Source organism: Mobula hypostoma, chromosome 30 (assembly GCF_963921235.1).
Source record: "Mobula hypostoma chromosome 30, sMobHyp1.1, whole genome shotgun sequence".
NCBI classification, from domain to species: Eukaryota; Metazoa; Chordata; class Chondrichthyes; order Myliobatiformes; family Myliobatidae; genus Mobula; species Mobula hypostoma.
In genome coordinates, this window is record NC_086126.1 from 12637735 (window position 1) to 12665384 (window position 27650).

Sequence of the window (27650 nt, forward strand, 5' to 3'; positions counted from 1 at the left end):
GGAGAGAGAGAGAGGGGCTGAGAGGGAGAGGGGGAGAGGGTGAGGGGGTGAGAGGGGAGAGGGGGAGGGGGTGAGAGGGGGAGAGGGGGAGGAGGGGGGAGGGGGGAGGGGGAGGGGGAGAGAGGGGAAGGGGGAGAGAGAGGGGGAGACAGAGAGGGGAGAGAGAGAGGGGAGACAGAGAGGGGAGAGAGAGAGGGGAGAGAGAGAGGGGGAGAGAGAGAGGGGGAGAGAGAGAGGGGGAGAGAGAGGGGGAGAGAAGATGAAAGGGAGAGGGTGGGGTAGGCAAGAGAGGGAGAGAGGGCGAGAGAGGGAGGGTGAGGGGGAGAGATTTGCATGTTCTCCCTGTGTGGGTTTCCCCTGGGTGTTCAGTTTCCCTCTCACGCCCCGTCAGGTGGAGTTTGTGGGTGATTGTCACAGTTGGGGAGGAGTGACGGGTGGACTTTGGGGGAGAATAAAATGTGTAAGTGAGAGATGATGGTCAAGGGGCCGAAGTATATGGTTTGTGCTCTGTCCCGATGTCAGCTGTCTTCCAGCCCCCCCCCCCCACCGCCTCATCCTCATCCCTTCCCTCATTCCCAAGACCAGGAGGGATCCCTCTTCTCCTGGGCGACTTACCACAGGCTTGGCGAGGCTGGTCCTCCTCAGACTCTGCACCTCCTCACTCATCCTGTTGGCCAGCGCGTGGAGATACCCTCGCGCCTCCTTCTCCTCGCCCACCCTGTGCAACGGGAATGGGACACTCCATCATGCTGGGGAGGGAAAATCCCCCCTCCCTCTCCCCCCACCCCGGCAGGGCCTGCCGTTGACCAGGGCACCGAGACCCAGGTGCTTCTCTCAAGAGAGGCCCAGGCTTTATCCGGGCCTGCTGGTGTTCTCCTTCGGCCCAGCACATCCCGTCTCCCAACATCTCCCACCCCACCGATTCCAGCTGCCGGGACACCTACCACTGTATAATCTCCGCAATCTGGCTGTCCCACTGCGATGCTGACTCCCTCCGAGCCTCAGCGGCGCCCAGCTCCTCCTCCAGCTGTTTGTTGGTGGCTCGGACCTTCTCCAGCTGATCCCTGAGCTGTGGGGGTCCGGGAGAGAGAGGGTCAGGCATGGGCGTCCCCCTGACCCAAACTGCTGTGCGGCCGCGCAGTGACTGAAACACCCCCGCGCACGTCGCCTTCGTTGCCACGCCGCCGGAAATTCCCCCTCCCCGCCACGCACCGCCCCAACTCTGAGATCTCTCGCCGTTCCCTCGCCGCCGCGGGGTCTCGACCGGCGCAAATGCTCTTATGGCTGGTGGCAGCGGAGTTCAGAGTTCGATTCCCGCCCCTGCCCGTCAGGAGTTGGTACGTTCTCCCCACTGTGACCGCGTGGGTTTCCCCCCCACAGTCCGACTGGTAAGTTAATTGCTCCTGAGATGAGGACAGGGTGAAATTGTCGGCTAGCTGGGCTGCGTAGCTCGACTCGAAGGGCACGTTCTGTTAAGCAACTCTAAATTTAACCCCCCAATACCTTCTCAAGGGATAGTTAGGGAGGGGAGGGGAGGGGGAGAGAGGGGAGGAGAAAGGAGGAGAGGAGGCGACAATTGCCCATTGAAACCCTGACCCTGAAAGTCGGTGGAATTATATAAGACTGCAAACCGCACGCGGATATTTACCGACTCCAGCTCGGCCCGGAGCTCCCTGCTCTCCCCCCGCAGCAGCTGCGTTTCCTCGCTGAGGGCTTCCCGCTGTGCCAGCTCCCTGCGGACCGCAGATCAGCCTCTGGTTAACTCGTGGGCGGGGGATGGGGGCGTTACGCCGGACCCACGCGCTCCTCGCTGCTGATCGATTCCGGGAGCGCGGGCCCCGCGTTCCCAGCGCAAACCTGGGGTGGGGAAGCCGTCGACGTCGCAGCAAAACGGGAGCGCCGGTAACCCGCGATTCCCAGCAGACAGGACGTGAAGATCCCAGTAGACGTAACAAGGAGATCCCCAGCAGAGATCCCAGCAGACAGAAGGCAGGAAAGAGAGAATCCCAGCAGACAGTGGGGCGAGAGGCAGGTGGGAGAAGATTCCCAGCAGGCAGCAGTGGGCAATTCCCAGCAGAGAGCAGGAGGGTGGGGCAGAATTCCAGCAGATGGTGGGGGAAGAGGAATCTGAGTAGACCAAGAGGGGTATGGGAAGGGATCCCAGCAACAGGGGAGGAATCCCAGCAGACAGAAGGGGACAGGGAACGGAATCCCAGCAGGCAGCAGGTGGAGAAAGAATTCCAGGCAGACAATGGAGGGGAGGATTACTATCAGAAGGGATCCCAGCAGACTGCGAGGCAGGGAAGGGAATCCCAGCAGGAGACTTACAGCTCTCGCTTCGCTGCCTCCAGCTGCTCCCCGCACGCCGACAGCTCGGCCTCCAGCCGCTGACACTGGCCCTCGGACTCCTCCAGCCGACCGCGCAGGGCCCTCAACTCGCCTTTGCTCGTCCCCGACCTCTCCCCCTCTCCCGTCGCCGCGCCCAGGGACTGGACGGGCTGCACCTAGGGCGGGAGGAAGGGTGAGTCACCCCAGGGTGGGTTAGGGTACCTGGGCATGCTGCAACTATACAGGGTACTGGGGTGAGGCCGCACCTGGAGTACTGCGTGCAGGTCTGGTCTCCATACTTGAGGAAGGATATATTGGCTTTGGAGGCAGTGCAGAGGAGGTTCACCAGGTTGATTCCAGGGATGAAGGGGTTAACCTACGAGGAGCGATTGAGTCACCTGGGACTGTACTCTCTGGAGTTCGGAAGGATGAGAGGGGATGTTATAGAAACATACAAAATTTTGAAAAGGATAGATAAGATAGAAGTAGGAGAGTTGTTTCCATTGGTAGGTGAGACTAGAACTAGGGGACATAGCCTCAAGATTCAGGGGGGAAGGTTTATTACGGAGATGAGGAGAAACTGCTTTTTCCCAGAGAGTGGTGAATCTGTGGAATTCTCTGCCCAGGGAAGCAGTTGAGGCTTCCTCGCTAAATATATTAAGAAACAGTTAGATAGATTTTTACATAGTAGGGGAGTTAAGGGTTATGGGGAAAAGGCAGGTGGATGGTTACAGACAGATCAGCCATGATCTTATTGAATGGCGGGGCAGGCTCGATGGGCCGGATGGCCTACTCTTGCTCCTATATCTTATGTTGGGGGTGGGGTGGTATGTGGGTTAAGGGTCGAAATGGACTGCAAACTTTTGAGGGAGATAACCGAAGGAATTGGCGAGGGTAGTGTGGCGGATGTGGTTTATATGGACTTCAGGATGTCCAACCTGGTCGATCTCAAGAGATCAGGTGATCTACCCACAAGCTGACAAACTGGATACAGGACTGGTAATTGGTCTGTGTACCGAGACACCGTTCGAATAAGTTTTGCCTGTCTTCCATCCAGGCAGATCATTCCATACATCTGGGCGGTCTTTGAAATGGGAATTGAGACCGGCTTTCTAATTTTCGGAGAAAAGGTCGCCCTTCATACCGTTCACACAGATCAGGTCATGACACCCTGCGCTGAGGTAGGCCAGGTTAAACGGCAGGGGAGCATGGCGGTTTGCGCAGAGCTTTACAGCGCCCGCCGTGCGTTCGGGGTTCGGTTCCTGCCGCTGGCCGCGCGGAGTTTGAACGTCCTCCCCGGTGACCGCGTGGGTTTCCCCCGGGCGCTCCGGTTTCCTCAGAGACGTACAGCCACTGTGCACGTAGACACGGCTGGGGTGGCTGAGACTTTCACACAGAGGTGCACGTCAACGGGGAGCGGAGAGTGCGTCTGTAAGTCTGGCGGGAGCGCAAGATGTTGGGAGGGGGTGAGGGCCGCACCCCACAACAGGTGGCAGGGAAAGAGCGCCAGGGGCTGGGGGGGGGGGTGGCAGGGGTGCAGACACACCCAGCCCTGAGACACCAGGAAAGGTCTGAGGGAGGGCCAGGAGTCTGGGGCAAAGGTCAGGGGTCAGAGGTCAAGGGCAAAGAGCGTTACCTTCTTCCTCTCAGGCTCCGGCTGTCGTTGTCCCTAGTTGTGCCCATGATCGAGAGGTGGGGGTCTCCCAAGAACTCCCCCCCACCCCAGTTTATTCCCCGGGGTGGTGGAGGGCGATGGGAACTTGCGCCCGCTCGACGCCCCATACCCCCCCCCACCACCCGCTTCTCACCTCCTCCTTGGCCCGGGGGCTCCTGTCCAGCTCCCGCTGCAGCCTCCGCGCCTCCTGCCTCGCCGCCTCCAGCTCGTCCTCCCGCTGCCGAAGTTCCCGGTCGGCCAACTCCCGGGCCTCCCGCAGCTCCCCGCTCCGAGCGCTCAGCTCCTCCCGCAGCCCGTCCGTCACCTGCAGGGGGGTGGGGAGACTCGGGGTTAAGAGAGCGGAGAGCGGCCGGCGCACAGGGGGTAGAGTAGGCAGGATCAGTGGGTTAACTTCTCTGGTGGGGTGTTGATCAGACCGCGGAGAATGGTGTAGACGGGCTGAAGGGCCTCTTTGTGTCGGCACGTCTCTCCCGGAGGGTTCGGGGACCGATGAGTGTTTTGGGCAGAAGGAGGCAGAGGCGAACCAGACAGACTGCTGGAATTCCACACAGGAGAAGGCTGGAATTCCCCAAGGCCTACCCCCTAACCCCATCTGCATGGCACAGGCCAGGAGTGTGACGGGACACTCCCCACTTGGGTGGTGGGGGTCTCTGATGATGGACGCTACTTTCCCACGACAGCATTTCATGTAGATGTGCTCAATGGTCAGGAGGGCTTTACCCATAAGACCATAAGACAAAGGAGCAGAAGTCGGCCATTCGGCCCATCGAGTCTGTTCCGCCATTTTATCATGAGCTGATCCATTCTCCCATTTAGTCCCACTCCCCCGCCTTCTCACCATAATCTTTGATGCCCTGGCTACTCAGATACCGATCAATCTCTGCCTTAAATACACCCAATGACTTGGCCTCCACTGCCGCCCGTGGCAACAAATTCCATAGATTCACCACCCTCTGACTAAAGAAATTTCTTTGCATTTCTGTTCTGAATGGGCGCCCTTCAATCCTTAAGTCATGCCCTCTCGTATTAGACTCCCCCATCATGGGAAACAACTTTGCCACACCCACTCTGTCCGTGCCTTTTAACATTCGAAATGTTTCTATGAGGTCTCCAAGGAATACAGTCCAAGAGCGGACAAACGGTCCTCATATATTAACCCTCTCATTCCCGGAATCATTCTAGTGAATCTTCTCTGTACCCTCTCCAACATCAGCACATCCTTTCTTAAATAAGGAGACCAAAACTGCCCACAGTACTCCAAGTGAGGTCTCACCAGCGCCTTATAGAGCCTCAACATCACATCCCTGCTCCTATACTCTATTCCTCTAGAAATGAATGCCAACATTGCATTCGCCTTCTTCACTACCGACTCAACCTGGAGGTTAACTTTAAGGGTATCCTGCACGAGGACTCCCAAGTCCCGTTGCATCTCAGAACTTTGAATTCTCTCCCCATTTAAATAATAGTCTGAAATGGACTGGGCCGTATCCGCTACTTTTTGTAGGATTTTCCATTCAAAGGCATTGGTATTCCCATACCAGGCTGTGATGCAGCCAGTCGATACACTCCCCACTACACACCTATAGAAGTTTGTCCAAGTTTTAGATGTCGTGCCAAACCTCCACAGACTCTTAATTCTTTCTTAGCAACTATATTTACATGATGGGTCCTCTGACCCAGGAATTTAAAACTACTGACCCTCTCCACCTCTGATCTTCGATCAGGACCTCGGGCTTCCCTCTCCCGATCTCTACAGTCAGGGCATTTGGCAATCCCAAGACCTCCATCTAATGTCAACGTCAGCCCTCCCAGTGCCCCCTCCCAAGTAACTGAACTTCGGTGCTTGTTCAATAGTTTGGTGGCCCGCTTTCAGCTTCTCTCCTTCTTTCCTCTCTGTGGCTGCTCTAACACCCTCCCAAGCCCACCACCTCTCCCACCGAGGCCAGCGGGGTGCAGGGGAACACCACCTTCTCAGTCACACCCCCCCAGTCCCCGACTGAAAGAGCTTTCGTCGTTGGTTCACCGTCCGTGGGTCCGAACCCCGGAACTCTCCTCCCCCGTGGGAATCCCCTTCACAAGAGGTCCACGGGGGGGGTGGGGGGGGTGATAACTCAGCCCCACCTTCTCAGGGGGCAGTTATGGAGGGGGCGACCAGGTTGCAAAAATGAAAGTTTCACCTTGTCGCGGCCTGGCTGTATAGGCCACAACCTTGCCCTAGGGGCTGGGGGTTTGCCTGCCTCAGTGACCCGGAGAGCTCTGCTGGCTGGGGTCAGGGCTTTGTGCCTTGGCTCTCGGTGGGGTCACCTGTCCCAAACAGGGTCAAAGGGTAGAGGTCAGACTGAGAGGGCCCACCGGTCCTCCAGGTTCGGGGCTAACAACCCTGACTGGTCGGACAAAACTGTTAGGGAAACAGCAATGAAGAATCCTTCTACGTCTGAGTGCGACGGTATTTCCCGAGTCTCCACCCGGGACTTGCGGGACTGATGGTAGCAAAAACCGAGAGGAAGCTACGGACACGACGAATTCCGCCGGGGATGGCGGACCCTCACTGTTGCCCGAAACACCAGCGGCGTAGCGGGCCGTATGTCTTTGGTGCAGAAAACCATGAGGGGATTTAAGTAAGGAGCAGTCTACTTCCCCGGGGAAAGGGAACCAAAAAAAAAAGAGGGCGCAGGGGGGAAGATTTTTAAAGTGGACTGGAGGCCGGCAACGGCTTCCCCGCGGGGGGGCAAGGCGGTCGGTAAACTGAGCTGCTGGGGTAAGTGATTGGAGCGGGTACAATGGCACAATTTAAAAGATACTTGGACAGGGGGAAGTTGATAAGGATAGAACAGTTAACAGCACAGGAAGAGGCCCTTTCGGCCCACGCTGTTGTGCTGAACCAATTGAACGCCTGACTAAACTAATCCCTTCAGCCTACATTTCAATATCTATATTGCTCTGCTCTCCGCACATACATTTGTCTATTCTAAGAACCTCTTGAATACCTCTATCGTATCTGCCCCCACTGCCACTCCTGGAGGCGCATTCTGAGTATATTTACCAGCCCTGGTTAAAAAAATATGTTTCCTCCTTCATCAGGTAAACTAAAGTGGGTTTTGTACGGGGTTGGTGAGGAGGGGGGCAGGATCTGCTGACATTGAAGTGGGGAATTTTTAAAAATTTTACTGTGAGCTTCAACGATCTAATTCTTTTTTCAGTACCCGCCTCAGATCGGGGTGGGAGGGTGGTGGCTGCCAGCAGGGAGGAAGGGGAGCGATGTCAAACAAATGCCGATAGTTCCAGAGGCCCAGGGTTCGAGCCCCACCCCTGGCGCTGTGTGAGTGTGCGTTTCTCAAAGATTCAAAGCACTTTTATTACCAAAGAATGTATAAACTGAGATTTGCCTGCTTACCGGCAGCCGCCAAGCAAGAAACCCGAGAGAAACCACATTTAAAAAAAAGACCAACACCCGATGCTCAGAGAAAAGAAAAAAAGAACAAATCATGCAAAGAACAGAAACCAGCAACAGCAGTCCGAACCAAAATGAGTCCTCGGATCAGAGTCCTGGAGCAGCCCGAAGCCTCGTTCTCCGTCCACCATATTAGTGGGCACGGTGCACAGCACCTGGGGGCCGTCACACAACGGTGTGTGTGTGTGTGTAAGTGTCTGAGTTTGTGACTGTGTGTGAGAGAGAGTTTGTGTTTGAGTATGTGGTGTCAGTCTGTGCTCTGTTCACGTCCACGTCTGTGTCTCTGTATCTCAGTAGCTGTGGGTGCGTGTGTGTGTCTGAGGTCGAGAGAGGAATTTGCACGCTCTCCCTCTGTCTGCATGGGTCTCCCCCGGGCGCTCCAGCTCCCTCCCACGTCCCAACGACCTGTGGGGTCCCCCCCCCCACACCACCCAGTGCGGTTGAAAGGCAAAACCTGCGGGCACCGGTGAATGTGGGGAGAACAGGTAGGACTGGGTTAGCAGGGGCTGGACGGGCCCAAGGTTCCGACGGCACGGAAAGCTCGACCGGTTCCCAGCAGGGGGCGCTGCGGAGCTGATTCTCACCACCAGTGCTTCGTCCCTCTGCTGGCTGAGGGTCTGCAGCTGCTCCTCCAGGGACTGGACCTCCCGGGTGGGGGCTGCCCCCTCCCTCATCCTCCCCCCTTCGGTGCCGCCCTCTGGGGGAAAAAAAAGGTCAAAGTCGAGTTTACTGTCTCCACGGCATCAGATGAGCAGAGTTCACAAGAAACAACAGAGTTAAAGTTAAATTATACCCCGAGACAACATTCGTACGAGTTTTACAAGAAGAAACACTATTCAAAAGTGAAAACTCCATTTCAGTGCCAAGTTGCCTTACTGAGCACGGGGAAATCTGCAGATGCTGGAAATCCAAGGCAACACGCACAAAATCCCACAGCTCAGGCAGCATCTACAGAAAAGAGTAAACAAGTCGACGTTTCGGGCCGAGACCCCCTCCCGCATCGGGACATGCTGAGTTGCTCCAGCGTTTTGCGTGCGTTGCCCGACTGAGGCGGTGACTAGGATTGTGTCGGCGGAGTTCCACGACCGACGGGGCGGTCGCTGCTCCCGAACCTGCCGCTGTGGGGCTCCAGGCTTCCGGACCTCCTGCCCATTGGGAGCTGCGAGATGGGCCTGGGCCCGGACAGTGGGTTGGGGTCTCTGATGGGGGTCGCCATCCCGACCGTGATGGAATCAGTCGGGACACTCTCGACTGAACGTAGTCGTGAGGGTGTGGAATGAGGGGCCGGCGCAAGTGGCGCTCGCCAGCTCGATTTCAGTGTTTAAGAGAAGTCTGGCTAGGTACGTGGACGGTAGGGGTATGGAGGATTGTGGTCCCGGTGCTGGGCGATGGGAGTAGGCAGTTTAAATGGTTCGGCACAGGCTAGACGGGCCGAAGGGCCTGTTTCTGTGCTGTACTTTTCTGGGACTCCACATCCCAGACCATTCGTGACTGCCTTAATCGTCCGGGGAAGTGGAGACACGGGCGCGTTTTCCTTGTGGTCGAATCTACACCCAGGAGAGTGGCAGAGACTGGGGCTCAGGACGGTGGTGGGTGGGACCCAAGGTTGGGGACAGACAGGGGAGGGTGAGGAAACAGGCCTGATGGCCAGGGATGGGAGATCAGCCGGTAGGTACACCCTGGGGGGGGTGGGGTTGAGCCTACTGTTCTGCACCCAATCAATTCCAACACACTGGTGTCCTCTTTAACTTCCTCAGACCACGGATAGGCAAGGAGCCTCTCTCCATCCGTGTGCCCCATCGAACCGTCACAGTGAATCGGAGATACCAATCCCAGCCTGTAACCCACTCGCGGGGATCTGTTATTCAATGTATATATAAACCCTCTAAACCCTTGGATTAGCTTGGAGCCTGTAACCCGCTCCTGGGGATCTGTTATTCAATATATAACCTCCTGGATTAGATCCCAGTTTGTAACACACTCCAGGGATCTGTTATTCAAGATATAAACCCCCCTGAACCCCTGGATTAGATCCCAGTTTGTAACCTACTCCTGGGGATCTGTTATTCAATATATAAACCCCCCCCCCGACCCCTGGGTTAGATCCCAGCCTGTAACCCACTCCCGGGATTCTGTTATTCAATATATAACCTCCTGGATTAGATCCCAGTTTGTAACACACTCCAGGGATCTGTTATTTAAGATATAACCCCCCCCCCCGACCCCTGGGTTAGATCCCAGCCTATAACCCACCCCTGGGGATCTGTTATTCTATATACAAACCCCCTGAACCCCAGATTAGATCCCAGCATGTAATACGCTCCAGGGGTCTGTTATTCAATATATAAACCCTCCTGAACCCCTGGATTAGATCCCAGTTTGTAACCTACTCCTGGGGATCTGTTATTCAATATATAAACCCCCTGACCCCTGGGTTAGATCCCAGCCTGTAACCCCACTCCTGGGGGTCCATTATTCTATATATAAACCCCCTGATCCCTGGGTTAGATCCCAGCCTGTAACCCACCCCTGGGGATCTGTTATTCTATATATAAACCCCCTGACCCCCGGATTAGATCCCAGTTTGTAAACCGCCCCTGAGGTTCTGCCATTGTACAACAAACTCCACATCACTCTCCTAACACTGTCAGATTCTGTACAAATCTCCCCAGCATGTCCGGGACGGAGCTGGGCCGAGACGGGGGTTGGAACTCCTCGGGCCAATGCCAGCGCTCGCCCCGGGGAAGCCCCTGCGTCACCGGGCGGTCACGTCCCGGCAAAGCCTCACCTGGAAGCCCAAAGCCGAGCCCCTCGGCCCCCGGCGCCCCCCGTTCGTCGGCCTGGGTGTCGCGGTCTTCGGGCGCCCCCGCCTCTCGGTCAGACAGCCAGCTGCAGAGGACAATCCACAACGGACAATGTGAGCGGATGGCTAGACGTCTGGCAACTACCGGTCGTGGGCATCGACTTGGCTGGCGAGACTGGCGACAGCAAGAACATCTCGAATAGCCACGGGAGGGGTGGTGGGGGCGGGGGGGAGACATTGTGTGTGCACAGTTTTTGACCCACTGTTGGAGGACGTATTAAAGTCAGATGAAACCCAGAAGGGAGTCGTGGGGCTGATCAAAGTGTGTTGAACAAGTTAGGTCTTTATTCTTTGGAGTGTAGAAGGCTGAGGGGGGACTTGATAGAGGTGTTTAAAATTATGAGGGGGATAGATAGAGTTGACGTGGATAGGCTTTTTCCATTGAGAGTGGGGAAGATTCAAACAAGAGGACATGAGTTGAGAGTTAAAGGACAAAAGTTTAGGGGTAACATGAGGGGGAACTTCTTTACTCAGAGAGTGGTAGCTGTGTGGAACGAGCTTCCAGCAGAAGTGGTTGAGGCAGGATCGATGTTGTCGTTTAAAGTTAAATTGGATAGATATATGGACAGGAGAGGAATGGATGGTTATGGGCTGAGTGCAGGTTGGTGGGACTAGGTGAGAGTATGAGTTCGGCACGGACTAGAAGGGCCGAGATGGCCTGTTTCCGTGCTGTAATTGTTATATGGCATCTGCACGGGTTCATACCTGCACAGGCGCATGAAAAACTTTCTTGCAGCCTTGCCTCAGGTCCGGAACATCAGAGTCACGACATTCGCAACAAGGGAAAAAGGAGGGTCGACGGGATCCTGGAGGGTCACATGTCCAAATTTGCTCAAAGTTGCTGGTACGTTGATAGGGTGCTTGGTGCGTTGGCCTCTGAGGTCGGGGGGGGGGTGGGGGTTGTTGAATTCAAGAGCCGTGAGGTAATGTTGCAGCTCTATAAAACCCTGGTTAGACCTCACTGGGAGTGTTGTGTTCAGTGCTGGTCACCTCATTGTAGGAAGGATGTGGAAGCCTCAGAGAGGGTGCAGAGGAGATTCGCCAGGATTCCACCTGGATTGGGGAGCGTGTCTTATGGGGATAGATTGATCGAGCAAGGGCTTTTCTCTCTTGATAGAGGTGTACAAGATGATAAGAGGCACAGACTGAGTGGACAGACAGAGACATTTCCCCAGGGCGGAAATGGCTCATCTGACTAATAGGGTGAACAGAAGAAAGTATTGGGGGGGGGATGTCAGAGGCAAGTTTTTAAAAAAAACAGAGATTGGTGGTGGGTGCGTGTAACCCTTTAAGAAATGGCCACTGGGCGCATATTGTCTGGAGTTCAGAGGAGGCCTTATTGACAGATGAAAGTTCCGGATGCAAAGATGGTGGAAATGCTTCTATGGGGCTACCAGATTGCTTGAAACTGAGGTGTGTGGGATATACCCCACAGAGGGGGGATATACCCCACCCTCCCCCGCTCATGGAAGCTGGATCATTTGGTTGTGGGGGTGGGAAGAGACCTGAAGAAGGCGGGAGAGATACTTTTGGAGGGACTCAAGGGCTGAGGGGAAGTGGCGGAAGAAATGAGGACCGGGGCAGATTGGTAGGCAGGACTGACTAAAAGGGGCCGAGTGGCCTCCCCTTGCTTTAATTGTCTCGGGCTGTGTCCTTGCGGCTCTCCGGGTGGGCCGAGCCGTTTGGCCGCCGGCCCAGCCCAGCCCGATCCGTCAGGAGGCAAACACCTCCCACCCCAGCCCTTGCCAGTGGTCCAGGGCCCCCTATGGCTCGACGCGGTGGGCGTGGCGGTTAGCGGCACCAGCGGCCCGGGTTCAACTCCCATCGCTTCATTTACTTTCTCCGCCCCGCCCCCCCCCCCCCGTGAGCACGTGGGGTTCCTCCAGGTGCCCCGGTTTCCTCCCACAGTCCAAAGCCTGACTGGTTGCTAGGCTAACTGGTCACAAGGTCGTGCTGGGTCGGCAGGGTCTGTTACTACGCGGTATCTCCTGGGAATTCACCACCCCCTCTTCACCCGTCTCCCCCCCCCACAACATGTGTTGAGAAGGTGGGGGAGAGGGTGATTTGCCCCTCAAACCCTCTGGTGTAGTTCCTCTGGTGAAAGTTCCCGGCTTTAGGACTGGCGACAGACTTCCAAGTCGATTCGCGTGTGAGTGGCCGGGAGGGGAATCTGCGGGTGGCGGTGCTACCCCGTGCCCGCTGGAGACTGGTGGGTTTCGCCGTGGCCCGGGCGGTGTGTTTTGTGAACGGTGCACGCTGCAGTCACTGTGGTGGTGGTGGAGGGAGGGAGCGTTTTGGGGAGGAGCGGGGTGCCAATCAAACGAGCCGAGCCCCGTTTCTCCCGTGGGAGTCACATCCACCCTGGCCCGTGGAGAGCATCCCATCACACCCACTGACCCAGAGGTGTAAGGGTGCTGATGTGCAGAGGGTGAGTCACTGCCTTGGAGATCTGACACCGGGCGCCCTGACCTACCTGCTGGAGGTGTAGGTGAAGCCGACAAAGGGCAGGTGGAGCCCGGAGAACGCGCCGCGACTGCGGGGAGGGGCCGAGTCCTGAAACACACACGGGGTGGCAGTTACAACAGCTCGGGAACACAGCCCCCAGACACACAGCGTCACCCGCACCCCATGATCCAGGAGCAGTGGGGAGACGGTGGCGTAATATAGGGCAGGGTCGGCTCGAATTTGTCCCATCACACACTCCCGGGGTTAGACACAGAGTGAAGCTCCCTCCCCACCGTCCCATCACACACACCTGGGGTTAGACACAGAGTGAATCTCCCTCCATCCATCCCATCACACACTCCCGGGGTCAGACACAGAGTGAATCTCCCTCCATCCATCCCATCACACACTCCCGGGGTCAGACACAGAGTGAAGCTCCCTCCCCACCGTCCCATCACTCACTCCCGGGGTCAGACACAGAGTGAAGCTCCCTCCGCACCGTCCCATCACACACTCCCGGGGTCAGACACAGAGTGAAGCTTTCTCCCCACCATCCCATTACACACTCCCGGGGTCAGACACAGAGTGAAGCTCTCTCCCCACCGTCCCAGCACACACTCCCGGGGTCAGACACAGAGTGAAGCTCCCTCCACACCATCCCATCACACACTTTCGGGATCAGACACAGAGTGAAGCTCCCTCTACACCGTCCCATCACACACTCCCGGGATCAGACACAGAGTGAAGCTCCCTATGTGTGGATTATCCTTTGTCACTCCATGCAGGGCTCCAGATCTGCCCACGGCCCGAGGATCTTGGTGTTCCTCCAGCCCCAGAGCCCCCCATGCTGCTGCCCACCAACTTTGTTATTTCACCACCCAAGTCAGCTGCCTTGACCCCGTCCGGAAACCCCCTCCCCAAATCTCTGCACCCCTCTCTCACCTCTCCTTAATGCATCACCCACAGCAAAATTAATTACACAGATTCACCACCCTCAAGATGAAGAAATTCCTAACACACTGAAGCTGGAAACCCAGAGCAACAGACGCAAAACGCTGGAGGTACTCAGCAGGCCAGGCAGCACCTCTGCAAAAGAGTAAACAGTTGATGTTTCGGGCCTTTATGAGGACTGGATAGGAAGAAATTCCTCCTCCTCTCTGTTCTAAAGGGATGTCCCTTTTTTCAGAAGCTGTTTCCTGATCCTAGATCCTCCTGTCATTCAACCTATGGCTTCCTTTCCTGATAATAGACAATAGACAATAGGTGCAGGAGTAGGCCATTCGGCCCTTCGAGCCAGCACCGCCATTCACTATGATCATGGCTGATCATCCACAATCAGTATCCAGTTCCTGCTTTATCTCCATAACCTTTGATTCTGCTATCTTTAAGAGCTCTATCCATCTCTTTCTTGAAAGCATCCAGAGACTTGGCCTCCACAGCCTTCTGGGGCAGAGCATTCCATATATCCACCACTCTCTGGGTGAAAAAGTTTTTCCTCAACTCCGTTCTAAATGGCTTACCCCTTATTCTTAAACTGTGGCCTCTGGTTCTGGACTCACCCATCAGCGCGAACATGTTTCCTGCCTCCAGCGTGTCCAATCCCTTAATAATCTTATATGTTTCAATAAGGTCCCCTCTCAGCCTTCTAAATTCCAGAGTATACAAGCCCAGTCGCTCCAATCCTTCGACATATGACAGTCCCGCCATCCCAGGAATTAACCTTGTGAACCTACGCTGCACTCCCTCAATAGCAAGAATGTCCTTCCTCAAATTTGGAGACCAAAACTGCACGCAGTACTCCAGGTGTGGTCTCACCAGGGCCCTGTACAGCTGCAGAAGGACCTCTTTGCTCCTGTACTCAACTCCCATTGTTATGAAGGCCAGCAATGCCATTAGCTTTCTTCACTGCCTGCCTGATGAAGGGTGTTGGCTTGAAATGTTGACTTATTCCCATGTATAGGTGCTGCCTGACCTGCTGAGTTCCTCCAGCATCTGGGGTGTGCTATTCCAATTTTTGGGATTTATTTTCTTTTGTATTGAGATGAGGAATCTGAGGAGCAGGCTTTTGTCCCAGTTTCCCAACAGAACTCACCCAGGTCTTCAAGACGTTGTCATTCAAGTCGAAGTTGGAGGTGTCGGTGGGGCTGGCCACCTCTGGGATGTAGGGCGGGGTCTGGTCGGCGATGTTCTGCCAGTCGATGCTGGTGAAGAAGGCGTGCTGCTGGAGGTCGGCGATCCCTGCCCGCCCTAGGCGCTTCTCCTTGCTGCAAACCAACTGACCGATCAGGTCGCGGGCTTCCTCCGAAACGTCGTCCTCGTCCGCTGGGAACATCAGCTTGTCCTGTGGGGAGGGCCGGGAAGGCGATTAGTGGCGCCGCGGCTCTCGGATCCCGCTCCCCCTCTCCCCCTACTGTTTCCCTCCCCACAGGTGCTGCCCAACCTGCTGGGTGTTTCTGCCGGTCCCGGATTTTATTTCGGGTTTCTGGCATCTGCACAATGTTTTCCTTTAATTATTTCTCATATTAAGGCTACAGCCCAATTACAACCACGTGACCAATTAACCTCCTAACCCTTTGGAATGTCGGAGGAAACGGGAAGAACATACAGACTTCTTCGGCAGCAGCAGGAGTTGAACCTGTTTCGCTGGCGTAGTAATAGAGTTTCGCCAGCCACTACGTTACTGTGGTGCCCGAACTTGGACTCACTCAGTGCACACCTGCCGCACCTCCTCCCTAAATCCCGATCTCCCAGAACACAATCACGCCCCGAACTCTGCTGTACCGCGTCCCAACCTGCTCTCCTCCGCACCCCCCCACCTTTCCTCCGCTCTCTGGGCCTCAGCAGGACGACCCTCGATTTTAAATCGCCCCCTTGCCCCTCGGCAGATCCCTGCAACCCCCACACCCCCTCCCCTGCTGATGTCTGCTCTTCCTCCCGGTCAGGTAACAGCTGAAAATAGCCTCGTTGCTTAACGAAGCCTGCCGAATAATCACGGGCACACACCCACTAACGTCACTTACAGACTTGCAGGCATTGCTCCCCTAGAGATCTGGAAACACACTACAACAAAAATTGGAAAAGGTAGACAGAACTCGGATCCACGGCACCCACTACACCATCATGTGCCAGTTTCCAACCGCCTAAAATCGAGGAAAAGCTTTGCTACAGTGGAGGAACTACCTCACGGAACATCCCCCCCCAAACATACAGGATTGATCTCTGGCAACAAACAGAAGCCAGAACCCCACCAAACAATACAGTGCAAGACCCCACAGGAATGTTACCAGATGGGGCACTGCTCGACAGATGGAAATGGTGCACTTTGAACAGAGCGAGAGCGGGAGTTTGTAGGACGGGAGACAATATGGTGAAGTGGGGTTTAAAGACCAGCGAATCCTGTGAGTGTGGTGAAAGGGTGCAGAACATCGAATACGTTCTGCACAGCTGCCCACCCTCACCTGATTTAACTGACACTGACCTGCTCAACGTCAACCAAACAACACCAGACAGAGTGGCTGGCTGTCTGGTGTGACAGGCTAGGATGACGAACGGCTGGATAACCTGGCTCAGCCAGCTTTTCCCACTGCTCCTGAGATGACAGCGCTCTCATCCCAGGAATTAGCCCGGCAAATCTGGGATGGCCCCGCCCTTTCTCAAAAACGGGGTCAAAAATCTGTACACGAGTGGCAGATGGAAAAGGGTGAAGGGATTCAATTTGGACGGTCGGATTTGATGGCAGAATACAGGATCCATAACAGCACGGAGGAACAGAGGAATTTTGGGATCCACATCCATAGCTCCCTCAAAGTTTCAGCTGGTTAAAAATATTGGAAAAGAAAGGAAGTTTCAGCTCGTTAATAGATTTGCTAAAGACGCATTGGCCTTTATTAGTCAGGGGACTGAGTTTGAGAGCCAAAGTGTAAAGTTGCAGATCTATAAAACCCTGGATAGACCACCCGAGGAGAATTGTGTTCAGTTCTGGTCGCCTCATTATAGGAAGGATGTGGAAGCCTTAGAGAGGGTGCAGAGGAGATTCACCAGGATGCTGCCTGGATTAGAGAGCGAGTCTTCTGAGAGTAGATTGAGTGAGCCGGGGCTTTTTTTCTACAGAGCGGAGGAGGATGAGAGGTGACTTGTGACAAGATGATAAGAGGTATAGTTAGAGTGGACAGCCAGAGACCCTTTCCCAGGGCGGAAATGGCTAATACGAGGGGGCACAAATTTAAGATGTTTGGAGGGAAGTTTGAAAGGAGGGTGTCAGAGGTAGGTATTTTTTACTCTGGGTCATGGACCATGCTGCCAGGGGTGGTGGTAAAGACAGATACATTAGGGACTTTTAAATCACTCTTAGATAGGCACACGGATGATAGGAAAATTGTGGGTTATCGAGGAGGGACCTCCAAGAGGACCACACCCTTGTCGTAGGGTTTGGAGGCTTTCATGCCTCGATGACCTGGATGTCAATGGCTGGGGTCAGGATTTTGCGCTTTGGCTCTTGGTAGGGTCACCAGTGTCAGACAGGTCAAAGGGTAGAGGTCAGACTAAGAGTGGTCCACCTGTCCTCCAGGTTCAGGGCCGACAACCCTGAAAGGTCAAACAAAACTGTTACGGAAATAGCAATGAAGACTCCTTCTACATCCACAGAAGAGAAATAGGAGCAGGAGTCGGCCATCTGGCCCGTCGAGCCTGCTCCGCCACTCAATAAGATCATGACTGATCTGACCGTGGACTCATCTCCACCTACCTGCCTTTGCCACATAACCCTTAATTCCCCTAGTCTGCAAAAATCTACTCAACCTTGTCTTAAATATATTTACTGAGGCAGCCTCCACTGCTTCATTGGGCAGTGAATTCCACAGATTCACCACTCTCTGGGAAACGCAGTTCCTCCTCATCTCTGTCTTAAATCTACTGCCCTGAATCTTGAGGCTTTGCCCCCTAGTTCTAGTCTCACCTACCAGTGGAAACAATTTTCCTGCCTCTATCTTAACTACCCCTTTCATTGTTTTGTATGTTTCTAGAAGCTCAGGGTGTGACGGTATTCCCGAGGCTCGACCGGGGACTTGCGTGACCGACGGGAGTGGAAACTGAGAGGGAGTTACTGACACGATGAAGGAAGCCGCGAACGCCGTCAGAGATGGAGGACCTTCATTGCTGCCCGAAACGCCAGCGGGGTAACGGGAAGTGGTGAGATGTAGGAGGGAAGGGTTAGGTTGATCTTAGAGAAGGTTAATGGGTCAGCATAAGATTGTGGGCTGAACAGCCTGTTCTGTTCTAGGTTCTAACATTCCAGGTATGGCCATAACTGTATCCTCTACACTTGAAGCAAGGTCTCATGGAACGTGGGACAGTGTAGTCCAGCAACAGGCACTCCAGCTCACAATGCCGTGCTGAATTAGGCAAACTAGTTACGCCCAGTCCCATCTGCCGGCGATGAGTTTGTGCGGGCAGCGGGAAAACTCTCCCTCCTGCGCTTGCAGATCTCATTACTGGAGATCCAGCAACATCCCAGCCCGCCACTTTGTTCTGGCCCACGCCTTCCACATCCTGGTCCAGCAGTTGTCTCCACTGGGATCTTCCTCCCCCTTACGGCCACGTTATGTCTGTGTCAGAGTGGCTTGTGCTTGGGGAAAGGGGGAAGTTTGTTTGTAGGGAATGAGATTGAGGGATGTGGGCCAAAGTTTGTGGGGGATGTGGAGGGAAGGGTTAGGAATAGGGATGGTGTTTGGGGAGGTGGGGGGTGATGGAGGTGAAGGCCTCCTGGCTAGGCGTGAGCGGGAGAGAGATTTTGGTGGGGTGGAACCAGGCGGAGAAGGAGGAGGGAGCTGGCGGAGAAGGAGAGTGGGGGACCCTGGCTGGGAGAGGGAACCCTGGCAGGGGGAGACAGAGAGCGCAGGTTTGTGGGGGTGTGGACGTTAGGTTTAGGGGTAGGGCTGTGCTTTAAACCTCCTCCTCCACCCCCCTCCATCTCACGCCCCCCCCCCAGTACGGGACATTTCGACCCTGGGGAAACGACACCGACAAAGTCTCTTGCCACTGGGGCGGGACGGTGGCGTAAAACCATCACTGGTTTAATTCCACCGCCGCTGGGAAGGAATTTGTACATTCTTTTTGTAACCGCGCAGGGGGATTCCTCGCGGTGCTCCAGTTTCCTCCCACATTCCAAAGGGGCGTGGGTGAGCAGGTTAGTTGGTCACATGGGCGGTGCAGACTCGTTGGACTGGAAGGGCCTGTACCTCAAAAATAGGTAATCTAGGCGCGGCCTCACCTACATCCTGCAGACGTGTAAACAAGGCTTGTTAGAAGAGTACAGGCCCTTCGGCCCACAATGCTGTGCTGAATTAACCAAATTAACCATGCTTAATCCTTTCTGGCTGGTTGAGGTCCATATTGCCCCAAACTCCAGACTTGTGTCTGTCCAAGAGTCTCTTAATTGCTTCTATTGTCTCTACCTCCACCCCAGTGGCACATTTTAGGCATCCACCACTCTGTGTAAAAGAATAACTTGCCCCACTCACCTCCTTTGAAATCCCACCCCCCCCGCCCTTTGTACGCATACCCTTAGATTTTTTGACCCCGGGATAACGATACCAGTTGTCTGCCCTCATGTTGGAATCAGCTGTTTTTTTAAAACTCTTTAAATAAGTGACAATTTTTTGACCCCGGGATAACGATACCAGTTGTCTGTCCTCATGTTGGAATCAGCTGTCTTTTTAAAACGCTTTAAATAAGTGTTTGGCAGAATGAATTTGTAGTTTTACTGACACACAATTTGTATTTTAACTCATACTCTTCACAAGATGTGGCGTTAGACTCCACCTGGCAAAGCAATATTACAATTACTTAGCGGTTTATCATCTTTCATTGGCTAAGTGGTTAAAAACACGTGATGTGTCTATCCACGGTCTCCTCTACTGTAGAAACCAGGATCTCCCAGTGGCCACACATTTTAATTCCACATCCCATTCCCATTCTGACATGTCTATCCATGGCCTCCTCTACTGTAAAGATGAAGCCACACTCAGGTTGGAGGAACAACACCTTATATTCCATCTGGGTAGCCTCCAACCTGATGGCATGAACACTGACTTCTCAAACTTCTGCTAATGCCCCACCTCCCCCTTGTACCCCATCTGTTATCTATTTAGTACACACATTCTTTCTCTCTCTCCCCTTTTTCTCCCTCTGTCCCTCTCACTATACCCCTTGCCCATCCTCTGGGCTTTTTCCCCCCCTCCCCCTTTTCCTTCTCCCTGGGCCTCCTGTCCCATGATCCTCTCGTATCCCTTTTGCCAATCACCTGTCCAGCTCTTGGCTCCATCCCTCCCCCTCCTGTCTTCTCCTATCATTTTGGATCTCCCCCTCCCCCTCCAACTTTCAAATCTCTTACTAGCTCTTCTTTCAGTTAGTCCTGACGAAGGGTCTCGGCCCGAAACGTCGACTGTACCTCTTCCTAGAGATGCTGCCTGGCCTGCTGCGTTCACCAGCAACTTTGAAGTGTGTTGCAAAAACATGCGAAGCCCGTGTACCTGCTAATTGGCCCTTCCTAATCTCAGGAATGCGGCCTCACAGTATAAAAGTGTCAGTTTCTGCACAAAAAAAAATGCGATCTTGTCTTTGTTCTTCGTATCTCGCTGTTGTCTCACTCCTCAGTTCTTTTCAGTTTCATGTGTTCGGAATCTGATCATTGTTTTAAATTTAAAATAAATAATCATAAAGTAACAAGTTTTCAACTCATTCTGGGACTCTGAAAAGAGCTTCTGGATCAAAAAAATCATCAGATCCAACACCCATCTACGCCTCTAATGATCGTAAAAACCTCGATAAGAACTCCCCCCTCCAGATAAAACAACTCTTGTTTGTCCAGCCTCTCCTTGTAACTCGTACTCTCTAATCCAGGCAACATCCTGGTGAACCTCTTTTTATTCACTGCCCATTACACCACTAGCGTTTAGGGCAGCACGAACGTCCTCGATCTCTGGCGGTGTTCGAGGCTTCCGTCAGTCCCGCAAGTCCCGGGTGGAGCCTCAGGAATACTGTCGCACTCGGATGTGGAAGGATTCCTCATTGCTGTTTCCGTAACAATTTTGTTTTACCCATCAGGGATGTTGGCCCTGAGCTGAACCCCCAAATTTGGAGGACCGCTGGACCACTCTTAGTCTGGCCTCTACCCTTTGACCTGCTTGGCATGGGTGACCCTACCAAGAGCCAAAGCTCAAAGCCCTGACTCCAGCCAGCAGAGCTCTCCAGGTCATCGAGGCTCGCAAGCCTCAACAACAAGGTTGAACCTCTTCTGCACCCTCTCCAAAGCCTCAACATCCTTCTGATAGTGAGGCAAACAGAACTGTACATAATACTCCAGATGTGTCCGAACCAGAGTTTTATAAAGTTGCAACATAACCTTTTGACTTTTGAACTCAATGCCTCGACTAATAAAAAACAAGCGTTCCTAACCACCCTATCGACCTGCGTAGCCACTTTCAAGGGGCTGTGAACTTGGATCTCAAGATCTCCCAGTTCAGCAACACCGTTACGGTCTCCTTGCGTTTGCCCTAAAGAGCTGCAACACCTCACATTTACCTGGGTTAAACTCCATCTGCCATCTCTCTGCCCATATCCGCAACTGATCTATATCACGCTGCATTCTCTGCCAGTCTTCTACACTATCCACAGCTCCACCAGTCTACAAAGTTACTAATCCACTCATCTATATTTTCATCCGGGATAAACTAACTGTTCACCCACTGAAAGGTCAGTCATTTGGCCAGGTTCATTACTCAACACCAGTATAGACCCTCCTCTCGTTGGACTGTCCACAGATTGATTTAAGAATCCTTCTTGGACACATACTTCGCCAACTAAACCCCTTACCCTAAGAAGGTCCCAGTTTCTGTGGAATTCTCTGCCACAGGAAACAGTTGAGGCCAGTTCATTGGCTATATTTAAGAGGGAGTTAGATATGGCCCTTGTGGCTAAAGGGATCAGGGGGTATGGAGGGAAGGCTGGTACAGGGTTCTGACTTGGATGATCAGCCATGATCATACTGAATGGCGGTGCAGGCTTGAAGGGCCGAATGGCCTACTCCTGCACCTATTTTCTATGTTTCTCTGTTTATATTAGGGAAGTTGACACACCCCCTCCCCAATGACCACAATCCTATTATTTTTACATATTTCCTTAATCTGATTATGAATGACATGACATTTGTTGTTTTGCAGCAGTTGTATAATGCACAGACATAAAATTACTGTAAGTTATCAAAAATAAATCCTACAGTCTTGTCGTTGGGTTTGGAGGCTTGCGTGCCTCGATGACCCGCAGAGCTATGTTGGCTGGGGTCAGGGCTTTGCGCTTTGGCTCTTGGTAGGGTCACCCATGCCAAACAGGGTCAAAGGGTAGAGGTCAGACTAAGAGTGGCCCATCGGTCCTCCAGGTTCGGGGCTAACAACACTGACTGGTCAAATAAAACTGTTATGGAAACAGCAATGAAGAATCCTTCTACATCTGTGTGTGACTGAATGGACAGGCGGAGGCGGAGGAACTTCGTTGCTGGGCTAAACTCCAGCGGTGTAACGGGCAGTCAACTAAAAACCAAGAATCCATAAACTGTTCGAAAGACGAACAGTGAGGCAGTGCTCATGGGCTCATGGGCTACTCAGCAATCGGATGGCAGTGGGGAAGAAGCTCTCCCTGAATCGTTGAGGGTGCGTCTTCAGGCTCCCATACTTTTTAGATTACGAGAACACTCAGTCCTCTTTTATTGTCATTTAGAAATGCATACATGCATTAAGAAATGATACAATGTTTCTCCAGAGTGATAACTTCCTTCCTGATGGCACAAAGGGTCAAAGGTTCAAAAGTTCATTTACTATCAAGGTATACATCTCTGAAATTTTTCTTCTCCAGATAGCCACGAAACCAAAGAAGTAAAGAACGGCAGCCCCCAAATACCCACTCCCTGCACAAAAAAATGAACGAAAACGGAACAGGTAGATCAAACTCCCAAACCCACCCCCCAAAAAATGAGAAAGATCGGGCAAAAACCACACAATATAAAAAAACTGTAAGACTGAACAAAAATGTCTATAGTACGAATCCACATCCAAAATGTAGAAAACCTGGGCAACATTCTCCCTCTCTGGCAGCAGAGCGATTTCACCAGTGATCAAAAGGCAGTCTCCTCTCTTTCAATAGCAGAGTGATCCCACCAGTGATCAAAAGGCAGTTTCCCCTCTCCGGCAGCAGAGTGATCCCACCAGTGATCAAAAGGCAGTCTCCCCTATCCATAGCAGAGCGATCCCACCAGTGATCAAAAGGCAGTCTCCCCTCTCCATAGCAGAGTGATCCCACCAGTGATCAAAAGGCAGTCCACTCTCTCCATAGCAGAGTGATCCCACCAGTGATCAAAAGGCAGTCCACTCTCTCCATAGCAGAACGATCCCACCAGTGATCAAAAGGCAGTCCACTCTCTCCATAGCAGAGTGATCTCACCAGTGATCAAAAGGCAGTCTCCCCTATCCATAGCAGAGCGATCCCACCAGTGATCAAAAGGCAGTCTCCCCTCTCCATAGCAGAGCAATCCCACCAGTGATCAAAAGGCGGTCTCCCCTCTCCATAGCAGAGTGATCCCACCAGTGATCAAAAGGCAGTCCACTCTCTCAATAGCAGAGTGATCCCACCAGTGATCAAAAGGCAGTCCACTCTCTCCATAGCAGAGTGATCCCACCAGTGATCAAAAGGCAGTCCACTCTCTCCATAGCAGAACGATCCCACCAGTGATCAAAAGGCAGTCTCCTCTCTCTCCATAGCAGAGTGATCCCACCAGTGATCAAAAGGCAGGCAGTCGCCATTACAATCTCCTTCGCCGCTTTAATTAGTGAACACTAGAAGCTTTAATCAGTGAAATGGAGTTGAACATCAGCTCACAGCCTTCCTGCCACGAGGTTCCTGCAAGCTGCCTCTGCCCTCCGCAATCCCCTCGGCGACAACAGAGCACTGAACCGCCCAGAACGATCTCCGAACTGCAAACCAGAAGCGAGGTATACAGTTTCACGATCTATCTGGGAGATGCTACTGAATGAGCGTTGTACGCAGACACCACCGCGGCGCAGGAGGGTCTCCCGCGGTCGCCAGGAGAGGACGCGTCCCGGACACCGGGAGCCGTCAGTTACGCATTCCGCCTGAGCCGTACCAGGTCGATTGTGAGAACCTGGCCGGTGCGCGCAAGGCTGATTGGTCGCAAGGCGAATCGATCGGGACTTCTCTGCGTGGAAGGCTCTCTCTTCTTATGCGTGGTGTTTTGAGTGCGCGTACTTTCGACACGGCGTGCTCTGCAAGCCGTCCAGCGTATACTGTGGCTAAACCAACTCACTAAAGTGGTTCTACTCCGTCGACATTCTGAAGACTATAAGCAGAATTAGGCCATTCGGCCCATCGAGCCAGCTCTACCACTCCATCATGGCTGATTTATTATTCATCTCAACCCCATTCTTCGGCCTTCTCCCCGTAGCCTTTGACGCCCTGAATAATCAAGAACTTATCGACCTCTGCTTTAAATACACTCAGCCTCCTTCGCCATCTCAGGCAATGAATTCCACAGACTCGCCGCCCTCAGGTTAAAGAAAATCCTCTTTATCTCTGTTCTACAGAGACATTCTTGTGTTCTGAGGCTGCGTCCTCTGGTCCTACGCTCCCAGCTATCCTCTCCTACCGTCTCTACGTCCACTCTATTGAGGGCCTTTCAATATTCGGTAGATTTCAGTATTTCCTCCCCTCCCCCCATTCTTCTAAGCTCCAGCGCGTGTAGGCCTACAGCCATCGAACATTAACCCCTTCATTCCAAAAGACCACAAGATACAGGAGCAGAATTAGGCCATTCGGCCCATCGAGTCTGCTCTGCCATTTCATCATGGCTGATCCATTTTCCCTCTCAGCCCCCAGTTTCCTCCCTTCTCCCCGTATCCCTTCATGCCCCGATCAATCTAGAATCTATCAAGCTCTGCCTTAAGTATACGTGAAGACTTGGCCTCCACAGCTGCCTGTGGCAACGAATTTTACAGATTTACCACCCTCTGATTAAAAAAAATTCCTCCATCTCCATTCTAAAAGGACACTCCTCTATTCTGAGGCTGCATCCTCTGGCACGTCACGGGTAAAGCCCTCCCCACCATTGAGCACATCTACACGAAACGCTGTCGTAGGAAAGCAGCGTCCATCATCAGAGATCCCCCCCACCCAGGCCATGCTCTCTTCTCACTGCTACAATCAGGAAAAAGGTACAGGAGCCTCAGGACTCGCACCACCAGGTTCAGGAACAGTTACCACCCCTCAACCATCAGGCTCCTGAACAAAAGGGGATAATTACGCTCACTTGACCATCCATTGAGATGTTCCCTCAACCAATGATCTCACTTTAAGGACTCTTTATCTCATGTTCTCGTTATTTATTGCTTATTACTGATATTTGCATTTGCAGAGTTTGTTGTCTTCTGCACTCTGGTTGATCTTTCACTGATCCTGTTTACAGTTACTATTCTATAGATTTACTGAGCATGAATCTCAGGGTTGTATGTGGTGACATAAGTGTACTCTGGTAATAAAATTTACTTTGAACTTTTACTTGTAATAATCTCACCTTGACTTGGCTTTCTTGTTGCTCTGCCCGACCACCATTCGGGCTTGACTGATTGACTACACAACATCTCCCAGGGTCTATCCTGGGCCCAACACACGGATGCAATCACGAAGGTGGCACACCGGCGGTCTACCTCATTAGGGGTCAAAGGGGAACTGTGTGTCACCCAAACGCCTGGGAGGTGGGGATCTCTGATGATGGATGCTGCCTTCCTACGACAGCATTTCATGTCGATGTGCTCAGTGCTTGGGAGAGCTTTACCCGTAACGTAGTGGACCGAAGGTTTCTGGGAATACGTATCTCAGAAGACCTGACATGGTCCACTAACACCGCTACAATAGTTAAGAAAGCCCAGCAATGCTTGTTTTCCCTCAGGACGCTGAAGGAAGCTGGTCTACCTGAACAGATGCTGGTGACCTTTTACCACTGCACCATAGAGAGCATCTTAACATACTGCATCTCTGTGTGGTATCTCAGTTGTACAGCAGCTGATAGGAAAGCACTTCAGCGGGTCATCTCCAGCGCACAGAAGATCATCGGGACACAGCTCCCAGCCCTGGAGGACACCTACAGCTCTCGCTGCCTAAGGAAAGCTACAAGCATCTGTAAGGACAACACACACCCATGCAATCATCTGTTTGAACTTCTTCCATCCGGCAGACGTTATAAGATTTTCTATGCCCGCACCTCCAGACTGAAAAATAGCTTTTCCCCCAGAGCTATAATTGCTCTGAACCAATCGATCAAGCATCATCCATAAATTTGTTATATTGCTACTTTAATACGGTTTTATGGCTGTCACGCATCTGAGTTGAGCTTTTGTACTGCTGGACGTTGCTTGTTCTGGCTGGTTACTTGATTTTATTTATTTTATTTGCTGTTTTATAGCATTGAGTACGAGCATTGCAAACTCATTTTCACTGTGTTGGTGCATGACAAATTGTACTATGCCATGACAAGATATTTCTATTTCAATTTCAACCCAATACATTTTTGAAAGGGTAGTCATTCGAAAGGATGGGTGTTCCCATCCTGGGCCCTGATGCAACCAGTCGGTACACTCTCCACTGCACATCCAGAGAAGTTTGTCAAAGTTTTAGATGTCCAAACAATTGTCCACAAAGTTGAGGCACTGCTGTGCTTTCTTTGCACTTCCCCTTAGCGTGCTAGGTCCAGGACAGGTGACACCCAGGAGTTTAACGTTGCTGATCCTCTCAGCCTCCGATCCTCCAGTGAGGACTAACTCACGGACCTCTGGTTTCCTCCTCCTGAAGTCTACAATCAGCTCCTTGGTCCTGCTCACATTGAGCAAGAGGTTGGTCTTCTGACACCACTCAGCGTTCTGCCTCCCTCCTGTAGGCTGATTCCTCACCACCTTGATTTCAGCCCACAACAGCGGTGTTGTCAGCAAACTTGAACTTGAAACTCTATATTTATTTGTGGTAATTATTATTATTTACTAGACCTGTTGGGGCACCCTTTGAGAGAAGGGTAGTGCAGTCTGATGTGACCAGAATGAATATTAAATTTTCCTGAATGCTATTGGTATCGCTTTGCTTTGGAAACTGAAGTAGAAAACCTCAGTTTATTAAAGAAGGACGACGCGTAGCAAAGGAAATATAGCTCCTCCTCATTTAATGAAGGACACTTGAAGGCATCATTTCTGGTTTATCTGCCTCTTGTTGTCATTCTGGAGACATGCAGTCCTTTCATCTCCCATCTCTTCATCTCTTCTGCTGCTTGCTCTTTGTCTCTGATCCTGGAGACGTGCATTTCTCAGCTCCTTTGTCTCTTCCTCTCTCCTCCTCCTGTGCCTGTTTTTGTCATTCTGGAGACGTGCAGCCCTTTCATCCCCCGCCTCTTCAGCTCTTCTGCTGTTTGTTGTTTGTCTCTGATCCTGGAGTCGTGCATACCTCTCCTCCTCTGTCTCTTCTTCTCTCATCTTTTTTTTGTCCTGACTCTTTGATCCTGGAGCTGTGCGGCCCTGGCCTCATCCGAGTCTTGTTCTCTCCCTCTCCTTGCCGCTTCCTGATGACGTCTGGCATCATCCCTTGACCATAGTGTCCCCCTTCCCTTTCCACGTGGCAAAATTAGGCTGCCCATTTTTTTTTACCCTAATGCTGGATAGAAGATACGAAGTAGTAACACCGAAGGATTATTCTTTATGATGTGTTTGGCGCTCTCCTAAATGGACGTGATATAGTCACCGCTGTACTTTGACTGCAGCAAAGGGTTTTATGGGTGTCTCGAAGTA

The 27650-nt window shown here is 52.8% G+C and overlaps 1 protein-coding gene across 1 annotated transcript in view; it reads right to left on the reverse strand.

The window, feature by feature from the left end:
- The window catches only part of LOC134339547 (serine/threonine-protein kinase MRCK alpha-like), a 120903-nt gene that overhangs the window by 40651 nt on the left and 52602 nt on the right, over positions 1 to 27650 (reverse strand). The window contains exons 8-16 of the mRNA XM_063036161.1: positions 14855 to 15103; positions 12791 to 12870; positions 10243 to 10343; positions 8039 to 8151; positions 4137 to 4307; positions 2329 to 2504; positions 1649 to 1733; positions 945 to 1069; positions 616 to 718 (exon numbers count right to left, since the gene is read on the reverse strand). Coding sequence (XP_062892231.1) covers positions 616 to 718; positions 945 to 1069; positions 1649 to 1733; positions 2329 to 2504; positions 4137 to 4307; positions 8039 to 8151; positions 10243 to 10343; positions 12791 to 12870; positions 14855 to 15103 — 1203 coding nt within the window. The remainder of the gene's footprint in view (positions 1 to 615; positions 719 to 944; positions 1070 to 1648; positions 1734 to 2328; positions 2505 to 4136; positions 4308 to 8038; positions 8152 to 10242; positions 10344 to 12790; positions 12871 to 14854; positions 15104 to 27650) is intronic.